The sequence below is a fragment of the Somniosus microcephalus genome, unplaced genomic scaffold (assembly GCF_052327205.1).
Source record: "Somniosus microcephalus isolate GS21.2 unplaced genomic scaffold, FLI_Smic_1.0 unresolved_chr1, whole genome shotgun sequence".
Classification (NCBI taxonomy): Eukaryota; Metazoa; Chordata; class Chondrichthyes; order Squaliformes; family Somniosidae; genus Somniosus; species Somniosus microcephalus.
Window position 1 is genome coordinate 114,567,678 of NW_028225179.1, and position 16,874 is coordinate 114,584,551.

The window sequence follows — 16,874 nt, forward strand, 5'->3', positions numbered from 1 at the left end:
CAAACCTAGTGCGCGTGTGCAGATTAATAACAAGACAGCGGCTGCTGTTGTAAGGGCCTTTATTTAAACTATTTCAAGGTCGACATTCTTAAAGTCATTTATAGGCAAATCAAGATCTGCGGCCACTGCTGCAGGAACATTTCAACATGCTTCAGAGTGTTTGGTTTGAAGAGTTCCGCGGACAATTCCCATGGATCGTTTTTCAATAAAGCATCCATTTTATTTACAAGTGTGAGCTTATACTTTCTGTTGGAAGCACAAAAATATTGTTGGAGCTGGTGCGGATTAAATAACCAGTGTGGCAGCGGTTAACTGAACCACCTCGCCTCCCCTAGCAACCTGCAGCCAATGAATGCCATCAGCCAGACCGCTGACCTCTAACCCCTGGATCCCTCAGCAACCCAGAGCCAATTGGGCGTAATTTTAACCTAACTGGCCGGGCGGGAATCCCACAGGATTGGGTGGATACTGACACTCCGCCTGATACCGACCTCAATGGGGAGTGAAATCAGGCGTGACACAAAACCAGCATCGCGCCCGTTCCCCGACGGGCAGGTTAGCTTAAAATTGCCCCACAATGAGGCAAATGAGAGACGCCCCTGACACCAGGTCCCCTTTACACAGCCTGTAGCCAATCAGTCACAAATGGGACCGAAAGCCCCTTTGCTTCAAGGTGCCTTCTGAACTTGCCGTTGGTGACCCTCGTGCAGCAGAATTGCGACGTTATCTAATTTCAGCCTCTGTTTTTAAGCAGTGAGTTAAGAGTCTGGATTAAACTGCCGGTTCAGCCAATCGCGGAGCAGGGCTCATGGCGGCCGCTGACAAGACCATGACCCAGGATGCTTTGCTCTCCGTGCTGTCGTGCAGTGCACAGGCCCCATGGAAACCGGGGGAAAGAAAATACCACAAAAGCAAATAGGAGGGAAGAAAAGCCTATAAAAGAGGGGGAACGATGCACAATGGATAATAATGAAAATAAGGAGGCGGTAATATGGTATTGAGGTAAACCGGATGAGCAAGAGTGGAGTAAGGTGCAGATCTGAATGGACTCACATAGGGCTGCTGGTTGTAGAATCATAGGAACTCACAGTGCAGGAGGCCCTTCAGCCCATCCAGGCTGTGCCGGCCCGTTAAAGGAGCAGTCGTGCTTAGTCCCACTCTCCCGCTTTTTGTCCATAACCCTGTAAGTTCCTCATCCTCAACTCCCGTTCCAACTCCCTTTTCAAATTATTTATGGGGTCAGCTTCCATCAGCTTTTCAGGTAGAGTGAAAAGATTTCTCCTCATCTCCCCTCGTTTTTGCCAATGATTTTGAATCGATGACCTCTAGTTGCCAGAGGGCATGTTTTTTCTCGCTCTACTCTATCAAAACCTTTCATCATCTTGAAAACCTCTATTAGGTTGCCTCTTAACCTTCTCTGTTTCAAGGAGAACAGGCCTAACTTTTCCAACTGAAGTCCCTCATCCCTGGTAACATCCTGGTCTGAAACCTTGCCAAGGCGTTCCTTACATCTTTCCTGAAGTAATTGTCCACAATACTCCAGCTAAGACCTAACCAGTGATTTATAAAGTTCTAACATGATCTCGCTGCTATTATATTCTATTGCTGTTCTTAGAAACCCAAGTAACCCATATGCTTTTTTAACCACCTTCTCAACTTGTCCTGCCACCTTTAAGGATTTGGTCACCTCGGTTGTGTGTCAAGATGATGTGCAACTGAAGCCTCGGTGACTTCTCCGACATTGAGAGTTAATCTTGGCAGGAGGAGAGGGGGTGGGGGGAGCGGGGAGGTGGAAGAAGAAGGCACTAAGAGGCCACGCACTTCCCTCAGAGCAAAGGGCTGGTCGCTCAGCACCTCCTAATGGCCAGTTCAGAAATGGAGAATAGAAAGTTGGTTAGTTCGGGTAGTGCACAGTGAAGTGGGATGTGGTGCGAGGTAAGAGTTGCTTATTATGATAAGTGCGTCCACAAGGCATAATGTACGGGCAGTTGCGGATGTCAAAGCCAGTGGAGACTATCAGGTCTGGTCAAAAATCAAATGCCGCAACTCACCAAGGCTTTTCCAGCAGCACCTCCCAAACTCGCGACCTCTACCACCGAGAAGGACAAGGGCAGCAGGCGCACGGGAACACCACCCCCTCCAAGTTCCCCTCCAAGTCACACACCATCCTGACTTGGACATATATCGCCATTCCTTCATTGTTGGTGGATCAAAATCCAGGAAAGCTCTGCCTAACAGCACTGTGGGCTTACCTCTAACAGTACTGTGGGCTTACCTCTAACAGTACTGTGGGCTTACCTCTAACAGTACTGTGGGAGTACCTTCACCACACGGACTGCAGCGGTTCAAGAAGGCGGCTCACCACCACCTTCTCAAAGGCAACTAGGGATAAAGAAAGAAATTGTAGCTGTTTTTTTCTTATCGCTTTATTAATCTCTTTCACTGTGGAGTCTGCTTTTGTAACACACAACTAACAGTGCATGGCTCAATGGGGTGGCCCATTATTTGCCTGATAAAATTGCTAAGGCCCTTGAAGGTCAAGCACAATCAGACATTGTCACCCATGGTGAAGTCCACGACTTGGACCATTCTGGAGTCATTAACCCCGGGTGACATTTTAAAATCTGCATTCACCTTTAAGGAGGCCAATTCAGATCTACACAGATGGGCCCAAATTTGCCCAGTTTGGAATATACTCCCTGGTTGAGGTAGTTGAAGATAAGCAAAGATGCTTAAAGGGCCATGAAGTGTTAGTACGAAGAACATTAGATGGGGTTAGATTGCGGCTTCTCATGCTGCAGGGGCATGGTTGGGTTCGGGGGGGGTGGTAGGGACAACTCAAACTTTTCCTGGAGTGGAAGGAATATTGTCCAGGGATGTTTTTGAGGTCTGGAGTGGATCATTAATCATGCCTTTATTTTTGATTACACTAGTGAGAGGTGAGGAATTTTCCTAACATCCAGGGGGGAGGGAGTGCTTGACAGGTTTAAAATACAAATGTATATCAGTCACTTAGATTGTGGGTGTAACCCGTCACCCCACCCACATGTTTGCAGCAAGGCACTGAAGGAACTTCAATCTCGGAGTCAGAAGGTCGGGGGTTCGAGTCCCACTCCAGAGACTTGAACACATATTATCTAGGCTGACTCTCCCAGTGCAGTGCTGAGGGAGCGCTGCACTGTCGGAGGTGCCATCTTTCAGAGGAGACGTTAAACCGAGGCCCCGTCTGCTCTCTCAGGTGGATGTAAAAGATCCCGCGGCCACTATTTCGAAGAAGAGCAGGGGAGTTATCCCCGGAGTCCTGGCCAATATTTATCACTCAACCAACATCTACAACAGATTATTTGGGTCATTATCACAATACTGTGTGTGGGAGCTTGCTGTGCGCAAATTGGCTGCTGCGTTCCACTACATTACGGCAGTGGCCACACTTCAAAAAATTACTTCATTGGCTGTAAAGCGCTTTGGGACGTCCTGAGATTGTGAATGGCGCTAAATAATAAATGCAAGTTCATTATTTTCTTTCTTTCAGTCCGTTGATTCATTGATCTCAAAGGTACTCTTCAGACTCCAGTTGCCCTCTTCTGCTTTGCCGACACGTAACTCTACGCTCCTTGCAAATATGTGCGACGGGGCAGCGGAAGGCAACAGATGGGCAGCGGCGCTGACCACAAACAGTGACCAGCTGCGAACGATCAAGAGAGAAAATGGAAAGTAAAAATACACTCAAAATACACAGAGTTTCACTTCTACACATTCTACATAGCATTACTCAGAATGAACAGCACAGAAACAGGCCATTCAGCCCAACTGGTCCGTGCCGGTGTTTGTGCGCCACACCAGCCTCCTCCCACCCCCCTTCATCTCACCCTATCAGCATATCCTTCTATTCTCTTCTCCCTCACGTGTTGATCTAGCCTCCCCTTAAATGCATCTATACTATTCGCTTCAACCACTCCCTGTGGTAGCGAGTTCCACATTCTCACCACTCTCCGGGTAAAGAAGCTTCTTCTGAATTCCCGATTGGATTTATTGGTGACTATCTTTTATTGATGGTCCCTTGTTTTGGTCTCCCCACAACTTCTCTACATCTACCCCATCAAACCCTTTCATAATCTTAAAGACCTCGATCAGGTCATCGCTCAGTCTTCCCTTTGCCAGAGAAAAGAGCCCCAGCCTGTTCAATCTTTCCTGATAGTTGGATCCTCTCAGTTCTGCTATTATCCCAGTAAATCTTTTTTGCATCTTCTCCAGTACTCCAAGTGTGGTCTAACCAAGGTTCGACACGAGATTCTGCAAAGAGCATCTCAGGCAACAGTGACCTTTAACTACTAGGGTGAGATAAGTTCAGTACAAAAGCGAACAGGAAGTCAATCTGCAGCCATCCGAATCGGACTCACAGGAAGAGTGCAACATCACAAGAGGCAGCGAGACTTCAAAGCACTTAAACCGAGGCCCCCGTCTGCCTGTTCCGCTGGACGTAAAAGATCCCACGGCATTATTTCGAAGAAGAGCAGGGGAGTTTTCCTCAGTGTCCCGGCCAACATTTATCCCTCAGAACGAAAAAAAAACGACTGGTCATTTGTGGGATCATGCTGTGCACACGGTGGGCTGCCACGTTTGCTTGGAGACCAACACTGGCTGCACTTCAAACCTAATTAATTGGCTAGGGGCATGGAAGGGGCTGCATAAAGGCAAGTGCTTTATTTTAAGAGCCTCGTCCTTCCTGCATGTTTGGCCAAATAGACCTTTTTGGAAACCAGGTGAGGTTCCTGTGATTTAAAGGGGTATTTTTGAGAGATTTTTTTATGTCGTGTTCCTGGAACCGTGTACACCGAACGTGCGTCTCAACCTGTGCCTCACGAACTGCCGTGAAAAGCTCGACGTGGCTTTCGAGACTTTCGATCTTAGGTGTGATTTCAACGCGATCTCCAGGCGTTGTCGAGAGCATCACGATATCGCTGAATTGCACGTCGTGTCACTGTACCTACTCCCACTATCAAAGCTGATAGAGCGTAATGGAAGATAAAAAGATGTTACGGTCGACACTGCAAGAATTGCATTTATATAACACCTTTATAGTAACACATCCCAAGGCACTTCACAGGAGCGATTATCAAACAAAATTTGACACCGAGCCACGTAAGGAGATATTAGGGCAGGTGGCCAAAAGCTGGGTCAAAGAGGTAGGTTTTAAGGAGCGTCTTAAAGGAGGAGAGAGAGGCGGAGAGGTTTAGGGAGGGAATTCCAGAGCTTAGGACCCAGGCAGCTGAAGGCACGGTTGCCAATGGTGGGGTGAAGGAAATAAGGGATGCTTTCTGCTCCTGACCACTGTCCAGTCATCCCTGCTGTAAAGTGCGTGTGTGCAGGAGTCAGATAAGGACAGGATTAGGGCTAGGCGGTGATTCCTCCCATAGTCAAATAGCCGACTGACACCCACTCGCTCGGGAAGAATGGCCTCTCGCGTGCAGTAATAGAAAGGTGACAGCATGAAAGACTTGCATTTCTGCACTGCCTTTCACAACCTCAGAACTTCCCAAAGCGCTTTACAGCCAATGAAGTACTTTTTTAAAGTGTAGTCACTGTTGAAATGTATGAGTCACAGCAGCCACAATCTGCACACAGCAAACTCCCACAAACAACAATGAGATAATGGCCAGATAATCTGTTTTTTTATGTAGGAAGTCACACAACACCAGGTTATAGTCCAACAGCTTCATGTGAAATCACAAGCTTTCGGAGCGCTGCTCCTTCGTCAGGTGATTTCAAATAAAGCTGTTGGACTATAACCTGGTGTTGTGTGACTTCCTACATTTGTCCACCCCAGTCCAACACCGGCATCTCCACATCATGTTTTTGTTATGTTGATTGAGGGATAACACCCCTGCTCTTCTTAGCCATGGCCATGGGATCTTTTACGTCCACCTGAGAGAGCAGGTTTAACGCGTTATCTGAAAGACAGAACCTCCGACAGTGCAGCGCTCTCTTGGCACTGTACTGGAGTATCAGCTTAGATTTTTGTGCTCAAGTCTCTGGAGTGGGACTTGAACCCACAACCTTCTGACCCAGAGGCGAGAGTGCTACCCACTGAGGGGAAGTGTCGCCCAGCAAGAGGCACGAGGGAAAGGACGAGAGAAACTAAGGGGGACAACTAAAGATAAATGTTCATGCTTTGACATTAAATCATTGTGTTGCTATAGTAACCAATAGAGAAGGTGAGCCCTCCCCCGAGTTCCGAGAGGTGAGGCTTTTGGTTTCATTCTCCGGATGTGGGCATCGCTGGCAAGGCCGGCATTTATTGCCCGTCCCTAATTGCCCTTGAGAAGGTGCTGGTGAGCCGCCTCATTCTTGAACCGCTGCAGTCCTTGCGTAGAATATATTTCTTTGCAGCGGTTTTGATGCAACTGAGGGGCTCGCCAGGGCAAGGACGGCAGGTTTCGTTCCCAGAAGGACATTGCCTGATATGACAACACCGCGCCCATAAGATCATCACGCACAGGCCCCTGGGAGCCCCTCCCTTGACTTCCCTCCTCCACCCCACGCATCGCCTCCCACCAGCTACTGGTGACAGAGTCAGGTGAGTCGCTTACATTTTGTTTTTAAATTCATACTGAGGATGTGGGCGTTGCTACATTTATTGCCCATCGCCTAGTTGCCCTGAGTTTGATACGACTGAGTGTCCACTTCGGAGATCAGGTAAGGTTCAACCACTTTGGTGTAGGAGCAGCACCAAATACATAGGCCAGACCGCGGCAGGTTTCCTTCCCTAAGGGACACTAGTGAACCAGATACGACAGATTCATGGTCACTTTTACCGATACCAGCTATTTATTTCCAGCTTTGTTTAAAAAAAACTGAATTCAAATTCTCAACCTGCCATGGTGTCGAGTTGAGCTCATGTTCTAACTGGATTACTAGTCCAGGCCTCTGGATTACTAGCCCAGGCCTCTGGATTACTAGCCCAGACCGCTGGATTACTAGCCCAGGCCGCTGGATTACTAGCCCAGGGTCTCTGGATTACTAGTCCAGGCCTCTGGATTACTAGCCCAGGCCTCTGGACTACTAGCCCAGGGTCTCTGGATTACTAGCCCAGGCCTCTGAATTACTAGCCCAGGGTCTCTGGATTACTAGCCCAGACCGCTGGATTACTAGCCCAGGCTGCCGGATTACTAGCCCAGGCCGCCGGATTACTAGTCCAGGCCTCTGGATTACTAGCCCAGGGTCTCTGGATTACTAGCCCAGGCCTCTGGATTACTAGCCCAGGCCGCTGGATTACTAGCCCAGGCCGCTGGATTACTAGCCCAGGCCGCTGGATTACTAGCCCAGGGTCTCTGGATTACTAGCCCAGGCCTCTGGATTACTAGCCCAGGCCTCTGGATTACTAGCCCAGGCCTCTGGATTACTAGCCCAGGCCTCTGGATTACTAGCCCAGGCCTCTGGATTACTAGCTCGGGGTCTCTGGATTACTAGCCCAGGCCGCTGGATTACTAGCCCAGGGTCTCTGGATTACTAGTCCAGGCCTCTGGATTACTAGCCCAGACCACTGGATTACTAGCCCAGGCCTCTGGATTACTAGTCCAGGCCTCTGGATTACTAGCCCAGGCCTCTGGATTACTAGCCCAGGCCTCTGGATTACTAGCTCGGGGTCTCTGGATTACTAGCCCAGGCCTCTGGACTACTAGCCCAGGGTCTCTGAATTACTAGCCCAGGGTCTCTGGATTACTAGCCCAGGGTCTCTGGATTACTAGCCCAGGGTCTCTGGATTACTAGCCCAGGGTCTCTGGATTACTAGCCCAGGCCTCTGGATTACTAGCCCAGGCCACTGGATTACTAGCCCAGGCTGCCGGATTACTAGCCCAGGCCGCCGGATTACTAGCACAGGACGCCGGATTACTAGCCCAGGCCTCTGGATTACTAGCCCAGGGTCTCTGGATTACTAGCCCAGTCCTCTGGATTACTAGCCCAGACCACTGGATTACTAGCCCAGGCCTCTGGACTACTAGCCCAGGGTCTCTGGATTACTAGCCCAGGCCACCGGATTACTAGCCCAGGGTCTCTGGATTACTAGCCCAGGCCTCTGGATTACTAGCCCGGGGTCTCTGGATTACTAGCCCAGGCCACCGGATTACTAGCCCAGGGTCTCTGGATTACTAGCCCAGGCCTCTGGATTACTAGCCCGGGGTCTCTGGATTACTAGCCCAGGCCGCTGGATTACTAGCCCAGGCCTCTGGATTACTAGCCCAGGCCTCTGGATTACTAGCCCAGGCCTCTGGATTACTAGCCCAGGCCTCTGGATTACTAGCCCAGGCCTCTGGATTACTAGCCTGGGGTCTCTGGATTACTAGCCCAGGCCTCTGGATTACTAGCCCAGACCACTGGATTACTAGCCCAGGCCTCTGGATTACTAGCCCAGGCCTCTGGATTACTAGCCCAGGCCTCTGGATTACTAGCCCGGGGTCTCTGGATTACTAGCCCAGGCCTCTGGATTACTAGCCCAGACCACTGGATTACTAGCCCAGACCGCTGGTTTACTAGCCCAGGCCTCTGGATTACTAGCCCAGACCGCTGGTTTACTAGCCCAGGCCTCTGGACTACTAGCCCAGGGTCTCTGGATTACTAGCCCAGACCACTGGATTACTAGCCCAGGCCTCTGGATTACTAGCCCAGACCGCTGGTTTACTAGCCCAGGCCTCTGGACTACTAGCCCAGGGTCTCTGGATTACTAGCCCAGACCACTGGATTACTAGCCCAGGCCTCTGGATTACTAGCCCAGGGTCTCTGGATTACTAGCCCAGGCCTCTGGATTACTAGCCCAGACCACTGGATTACTAGCCCAGGCCTCTGGACTACTAGCCCAGGGTCTCTGGATTACTCGCCCAGGCCGCTGGATTACTAGCCCAGGGTCTCTGGATTACTAGCCCAGGCCACCGGATTACTAACCGAGACCGCTGGATTACTAGCCCAGGCTGCCGGATTACTAGCCCAGTAAAGTAACCACTATCACGGAGATTGATAGATTTTTGTTGGGCAAGGGTATTAAGGGTTATGGAACCAAACGCGGGTAAATGGAGTTACGATACAGATCAGGCCATGATCTCACTGAATGGCAGAACAGGCTCGAGGGGCTGAATGGCCTCCTCCCTGTTCCTAATGTTCCTACCCTTTCGCACCCCACGGTACAGAACGTCAACCCAAAGCATAAATAATTAATGTCAAAGCAACACACTCCGTCCCCGGCTCCTTTTTTTTAAATAAATGTAATAAATACATGCAGCACGCCCCCCCGGTCACCAGGCTCGACCAAATGCCTCAAGTGAGAAATTTACAGGAAAACACTGACGGCGATGAGTTCACGTTGACAAACGCGGGGAGGGGGGGGGTTAATTTTAACCTGACTGGCCAGGAGGGTGGAAGGCCGGTTTAACACCCCGCCCGATACCGACTTCGATAGAGGCTAATCTCTGGGCCGAGTGTAAAACCAGCGTCCCGCACCCACCCACCTCCCCCCTTGATCCTCTGGGAGTCCCGACGGGCCCATTAGGTTAAAATTGGCCCCATATTATTGTAGCGTCTGCGGGCAGATTTCTGCCCTCGGGATTGTCGGAATCGAGCCACTGTTCCGCCATTGGGTGCACAGACTTCACAAGAGAAACATTAACCAGCCCGTGAGAGCGAGCAAAGGTTGCCCCGCGCTTCACTGCTAATCAGTTATACATACGGGCTCCAGGAAACAGCTCCTTGGATGACCTTGGCTGAAAATAGAAAATTAAAATGCACATATTTTTTTTTAAAGTGCGATCGATGAACCTTGTTCACAATTCCCCCCCCCCGCCATTCTGTGGCTGAAGTGCCACCCTGCCCAAGGACGCCCTTTCGGCAGCACGCTGGGGGTGAGAACGGTTATTGTGGTGTGTGTGGGGCGGGGGTGGGGGGTTGAGGGGCTGCTCTCAGTCGCCCTGAAATTGGCTGTCGCGAGGGAGCGGCTCCAGTGGTTTTCCTCAGCTGCCCCCAGCAGAGGGAGATGGCGTCCGCCGCTTCCATTCGCACGGCGGCTTCAGTTTTAGTGTTACAAGGGCCCCTATATGCGCAGGCGGCCCCAGGTGAGTGTAGTGATAATTCGCGCCCGCCTTCGAAGGGCTGCCTTTAAGCATTGCCGTCGCTGACAAGGAAACGTCCTTCGCATTGTTTTCGATAAAGTCAGGTTGTTTTGTGGGGGGGGGGTTTGAAGACATCTACAGTGGCTGCGGTGGGTCAAATAGCTGCAGGGGGAGGTGAGCGGGAAGGCACTTTCGCTGCTGATGGACTTGGCTTCGTCGGGTCATGAAGGTGGTCCCCATATTAAACCTGACCAGCGGACCGGTTCTTGCTTCAGAAGCCGATGAGCGTTAACGACAATCAGGACTGTTTTGTCGGTCCGTGGCTGCCCTGAGCCAGAAATGCTGCGTCTGGTTGGATCAAGGAGGGGTGTCGCCGGGAAAGGGCAGCGATGCACCTCGCCCTCGCCCGACCTGGAAGCGTTAACATTGGCCGGTGCTGCGCTGTCAGAAGCGGTCTCTTTGTCGCGGCTGGGCCGTTGCAACTGCTGACTTGCGGCAGGCACCTTGCCTCCGAGGCCCTGTCGGGAATTTGGGATGACAGTCCAGCGGAAGGGGTTCAGGCCGGGCGTGGCAGGGAAGACAAATGCTGCCTTGGCGGGGAAGTAGCTGAGAACGGGACGCCATTTCCTGTTGGGAGCCAGGGGGCAGGGGGGCGGTGGTCGGTTTTCTGCGGGACCCTGCGATTATCCAACACGGCCCCTGAAGTGGGATCGTCATGCTGGTGAGCTGTCGGAAGCAGGCACCAGTTACTTTGGCTGACTCGGTAGTGAATGCCCAAGACTCTCAATCCATTCACGGGCATTGTTTTCCAACAGATTAAATAGATGGACGATTACAGAAGTACAAAAACGTCTCAAGATTTGGCCACATTGGGAGGCCAATGCGAAAGTAAAGGGATTGCTCGAGGAACTTGTACCTGTCGCTGTTACAGAGTTAATACGTCAAGCTTCCTTAATCCAGAAGAGCGCCTTCCGATTCCATCAGTGCGTAAAGAATGTCTTAAGTTCCTTCTTGGACTCTTGTCAGAGTGAGAAATGCACCGGGAGTAAAGTTGCAGGGCTCCTCTTATTGTCGACAGTTTCTGCCGTTCTCAGCTCCGGGGGGTTAACCCACACCCGCACGACCCTGAAGACGATAATCAAATCTCTTGAAGGAAGGATGTACGAAAAATCAAAAAGTTTGCCTTATTTTCAGACAGCACTGTGCGCGCCTGAGTTCCAAGGAATCTCCTACACGTATCAAGCTGAATTCGCCCACCCCACACACCAGCTCTCGGACAGTGGCGGGAGGGTTGGAGTGTGGGGTGCGGCCAACGTTTCAGGTCTGAAGCTCTCCTGTGTCTACTGGACACTGAAAGTCCTAAGTTGAAGTTTCGCCAGTCTTCATCGGGTACTTGGCGAACCGGATTCCACCGAAAATGACAATGATACACAAGCAAGCAAAGCTTTTTTTTCCTTCTTCCTTTTAAAAAAAAACGCCATAAATTTAGTGCTTTGTACTTCCACCTGGTTGAAACTGGAAAATGTTCCGCCATAGCCCGTGACGGCAGCAACTCGCTTTCACCAGCTCATGCTGCCCGAGCTCTCGCCTCAATGAGCTGCCATGCTGCATATCGATCACCTACTTCCACAGTGAGAAATCTTCAAGTTCCGAAAATGCCTTTAAAACAAGGCCCTGGCGATCTTCATCCCCTTGGACCTGATTTTCGGGAATGGGGAGCCATGCTCCGTCCTCAGTTTCGGCGAAGGGTAGCCCTTTCTCCGCAGAATGAAGTCAACGCTGGTGGAGTTCATGGCGTAGAAGACGTTGGCATTGTACGGGATGGTGAACTCTGCAAAGGACAGGTCGAAAATAAAACCGTCACATGGTATAAGATCATATGGCGCGTGCAGTCAACCCGGGAATGACACGTTAGTGTATAATATATATCAATAAATCAACCCAACTCCCAGACAGTCTCAGTGAATCTCAATGAACCCGTGCAATTCCCATTCTATCAGATTCCGCTGGATTTAGCAAATAACGCAACTCTCCACCCACAGAGGCACTTTTCCCGGCACTTGCGCGGCCCCTACAGGCGCATTCACCCCTCGTATGCACCCGTGGGGATCGCAAAATCCGGCCTATTTAATTTACTGAAAACTGACTAGTGTTCGCCAACGAAACTGGTGAGTGGTTTAGTATCGGGTTTTTATTTTAAGTCATTTTTAGCGATTTAAAATCAGGTTACTCACAGGTAGTGAACTAGACACTCTAATTAAAAATGCTTATTTTTAAATGGGCTGCGATAAACCCATTTTCAGCTGTATTAATAAAACTGCTCTTAAATTACTACTCTTAAATACTTCAATGAATATCTTGTAAGGCTATGAGAAAGAATTAACCGATTGCCTTCTATTACTCTGCCCGATTGCGCTGGTTCATGGAAGGTTTTACGTTTGTGATGTTGCAAATGCCTTTTGGTGGAAAGTTGATGTGAGTTAACCAGTGCAATCTCAGGTGCAATTTGAGCCCAATTTCCCGGTTGTGCCCAAATCGGAAACTCTACCCCACTGTGTCAAGTAAACCACTTCTCTCGTCTGCCTAGGATTCAAACAGGCAGCAGGAGAACGCTCAAGAAGATGGGATTGAGTCAGAATACAGTAGCTCCGCCTGGGGTGTGGGACATAAGAAATAGGAGCAGGAGTCAGTCGTTCAGCTCCTTGAGCCTGCTCCGCCATTCAATAAGATCATGGCTGATCGCCGACCTCAACTCCACTTTCCTGCCCGCTCCCCATAACCCTCGACTCCCTTAGTGTCCAAAAATCTATCGATCTCTGTCTTGAATATACTCAACCACTGAGCAGCTACAGCCCTCTGGGGTAGAGAATTCTAAAGATTCACCACCCTCTGAGTGAAGAAATTTCTCCTTGTCTCAGTCCTAAATGGCCAACCCCTTATCCTGAGGCTATGCCCCCTCGTTCTAGGCTTTTCAACCAAGGAAAACATACGAATGAAGAGCAGGAGTCGGCCATTCGGCCCCTCGAGCCTGCTCCGCCATTCAATAAGATCATGGCTGAACATCCACCTCAACTCCACTTCCCTGCACTATCCCCATATCCCTTGATTCCCCAAGAGTACAAAAATCTATCTAACAGAAGAACAAAAGAAATCTCGATTTAACTTTTTAAAGATAAATGGTTTAACAGGGTTTCACACTGACTCACCTGACTGGCCGGCTCAGGCTCCACCCCTCAGACACCCCGATTGAACATAGAACATAAGAACGTAAGACGTAGGAGCAGGAGTAGGTCATTTGGCCCCTCGAGCCTGCTCCGCCATTCAATAAGATCATGGCTGATCTGATCTTGGCCTCAACTCCACTTCCCTGCCCGCTCCCCATAACCCTCGACTCCCCTGTAGCTCAAATATCTGTCTATCTCCACCTTAAATGTATTTAATGACCCAGCCTCCACAGCTCTCTGGGGAAGAGAATTCCACAGATTTATGACCCTCTGAGAGAAGAAATTCCTCCTCATTTCCATTTTAAATGGGTGACCCTTTATTCTGAAACTATGCCCCCTAGTTCTAGATTCCCCCACGAGGGAAACATCCTCTCTGCATCTACCCTGTCGAGCCCTCTCAGAATCTTATGTTTCAATAAGATCACCTTCATTCTTCTAAACTCCAATGAGTATCGGCCCAATCTGCTCAACCTTTCTTCATAAGACAACCCCTTCATCCCAGGAATTAACCTAGTGAACCTTCTCTGAACTGCCTCCAATGCAAGTATATCTCTCCTTAAATAAGGAGACCAAAACTCTACGCAGTACTCCAGGTGTGGTCTCACCAACGCCCAGTACAGTTGCAGCAGGACTTCCCTACTTCTCAGCATCTACCCTGTCCAGCCCTCAAAGACATATCACCTTTGTCCTCGGACATGAGCTGCACCAGTTCATAAGACGCGACTGCGTTAGCATCCTGGTTGTGTTTTTCCAGAGCCTTCCCCACGACTGCAGGCGTCTTGTCCTGACTGGACACCTGGGGAAAGAGGGAAGAGCGTGATTCCTCGGGTCGGACTGGAGTTACGGAGGGGCTTCTGCTGTCCCCCCCACCCCCCCATCTTGGTAATGCCCAATAATGATGCTGTGATGATGGTACGGGGCTGACATTAACTTTGGCCGACGGTGCAAAATGGGCAATATTGAATTCGCCGCACATTATATACCTCGCACGAGTTTCATCTCCACTGAAGTCAATAGAAGAGAGAATCGGGCATGGTGTGTAACAGGCGGCCAATGCGATATTGCCTATTTTACACTCTCGCCCAGAGTTAAAATTAGTCCCTTATGTGTATTCGCAGGTACATCTGATTCCACGTTTGTGTGTCAGAAAGTCAAGGCCAACACCCTAAGCTCTGGAATTCCCTCCCTAATCCTCTCCACCTCTCTCTCCTCCTTTAAGTCGCTCCTTCAAACCTATCCCTTTGACCAAGCTTTTGGTCACCTGTCCTAATATCTCCTTATGTGGCTCGGTGTCAGGTTCTGTTTGATAATCGCTCCTGTGAAGCACCTTGGGACGTTTTACTATTATAAAGACACTGCATGGCTAAAGATGGTTAGGATCTGAAAGGGTGGTGGAGGCAGACTCAATCGTGGCTTTCAAAAGGGAGTTGGATAAGTACCTGAGGGGAAAAAATTTGCAGGGCTACGGGGAGAAGGCAGGGGAGTGAGACTAGCTGAAGTGGTCTTGCAGAGAGCTGGCACGGGCTCGATGGGTCAAATGGTCTCCTTCTGTGCTGTAACCATTCTATGATTCTATATAAATGCAAGTTGTTGTTGTCGTCATGAGTTCAAGTCCCACTTGAGGGACTTCAGTGCGAAATCCAGGCTGACACTCCCAGTACAGTGCTGAGGGAGTGCTGCACTGTCAGAGGTGCCGTCTTTCGGATGAGACGTTAAACGGAGGTCCCGTCTGCCCTTGGCCAAAGACGGAGGCTTTAAGGAGCGTCTTAAAGGAGGACAGAGAGGTAACGAGGCTGAGAGGTTTAGGGAGGGAATTCCAGAGCTTAGGGTCTAGGCAACTGAAGGCACGGCCACCAATGGCGTGGTGAAGGAAACCGGGGATGCACAGGAGGCCGAAACTGGAGGCTTGCAGATATCTCGGAGGATTGTAGGGCTGCAGGAGGTGACAGAAATAAGGGAGGGGCGAGGCCATGGAGGGATTTAAACACAAGGATGAGAATTTTAAAATTGAAGTGTTGCTGGACCGGGAGCCAGTGTAGGTCAGCGAGCACAGGGGAGATGGGTGAACAGGACTTGGTGCGAGTTAGGACACGGACAACCGAGTTTTGGATGAGCTGAAGTTTATGGAGGGTGGAAGATGGGTTACCCAGGGCAACCAGTTTCCCTTAATGAAATCCTATGGACTGGCCTTCAAACAGGATGGTCAAACTGGGTACAGCAGTGCAGTGGTTTTAGTATTTAAAAAATATATATATTTTGGATTAGGGATGTGAGCATCAGTGAGCACTGGTAGAATAACTCAACAGCACTTGGCTGCAACAACACTCAAGAAGCTCGACACCATCCAGAACAAAACAGTCCACTTGATCAGCAGCACATCCACCACCTTAAATATCCACTCCCTCCACCGTGGGTGCAGTGTGAACCATCTACAAGATGCACTGCAGCAACTCGCCAAGGCTTCTTCGGCAGCACCTCCCAAACCTGCGACCTCTTCCACCAAGAAGGACAAGGGCAGCAGGCGCATGGGAACAACATGTGGTGATTATTCCTTGTTTAGTAAAAGTATTATGATTGGTTGTTTGTTAACTGCCTTGGGATATATGTTGTAATCTCATTGGTAGTTGATGTCACATGATGTGTGGTGGCCACCTTAAATTCAGTTCTTTTCCAGCTTTGGTTGGGACTGGATGTGGAAAGATGTGCTGCAGATTTTAAAGTTAATAAAGCCTAGTTTTGGAAGGCAAATCTATTCTTTATTTCAATTTATTAACTTTATGTTAGAATGGAGCGATATCTTCAACCAGAACGATTCAAGGCTGACCCCAATTCTGCTGGAGTGGATGATAAATGGAAACATTGGTATTGTACATTTAAAAACTTTTTGGGCGTGTTGGATCAAGAGTCTCTAAATAAGCTGAATATGCTGATCAACTACATTGCTCTGGATGTATATAAATATATTTTGGACTGTAAAACTTATGAAGTGGCTATTTCTACATTGGAAAAGATTTTTGTTAAACCAAAGAATGAGGTATTTGCACGTCACCTTCTATCTGCCCGTAGGCAGCAGGTGGGAGAATCTTTGGATACTTATTTACAAGCACTTCAGTGCCTTAGTGTTAACTGTAATTATAAGGCCGTGACGGCTGAAGAATATAAGGAAGAATCGGTACGGGATGCTTTTATTAATGGATTACTGTCCAGATCAATTCGTCAGCGGTTGTTAGAAAATAAGACTTTGGATCTTAAAAATGCTTTTGAGCAAGCTTCTACATTGGATGTGGCTCAGAGAAGTTCGGATTCTTATGCTCTTTTTAATCGGCCTGCGACTATGGTTTCGGCAGTTTCGGATGAAAAGGAATTATGTGGACTTAATGGGAGTGGTTTACTAGATTCTGAAACAGTTTCTACTTCGGCGGCTGTTGCCTCTAGGATTCAGAAGTGTTATTTTTGTGGGAATATCCGGCACCCTCGTCTGAAGTGTCCTGCTCGGGAGGCTGTGTGTAGTAAATGCGGCAAGAGAGGTCATTATGCACGCGTGTGCAAATCA

At 49.5% G+C, this 16,874-nt stretch overlaps 1 protein-coding gene across 1 annotated transcript in view; it reads right to left on the reverse strand.

Annotated features, from left to right (window-relative positions):
- Positions 1-42: 42 nt before the first annotated feature.
- Positions 43-16,874, reverse strand: part of LOC147095722 (ral guanine nucleotide dissociation stimulator-like) — an 83,692-nt gene continuing 66,860 nt past the window's right edge. Inside the window, exons 10-12 of the mRNA XM_085974171.1 lie at positions 14,003-14,117; positions 2,299-11,928; positions 43-2,252 (exon numbers count right to left, since the gene is read on the reverse strand). Coding sequence (XP_085830297.1) covers positions 11,759-11,928; positions 14,003-14,117 — 285 coding nt within the window. The 3' untranslated portion in view covers positions 43-2,252; positions 2,299-11,758. The remainder of the gene's footprint in view (positions 2,253-2,298; positions 11,929-14,002; positions 14,118-16,874) is intronic.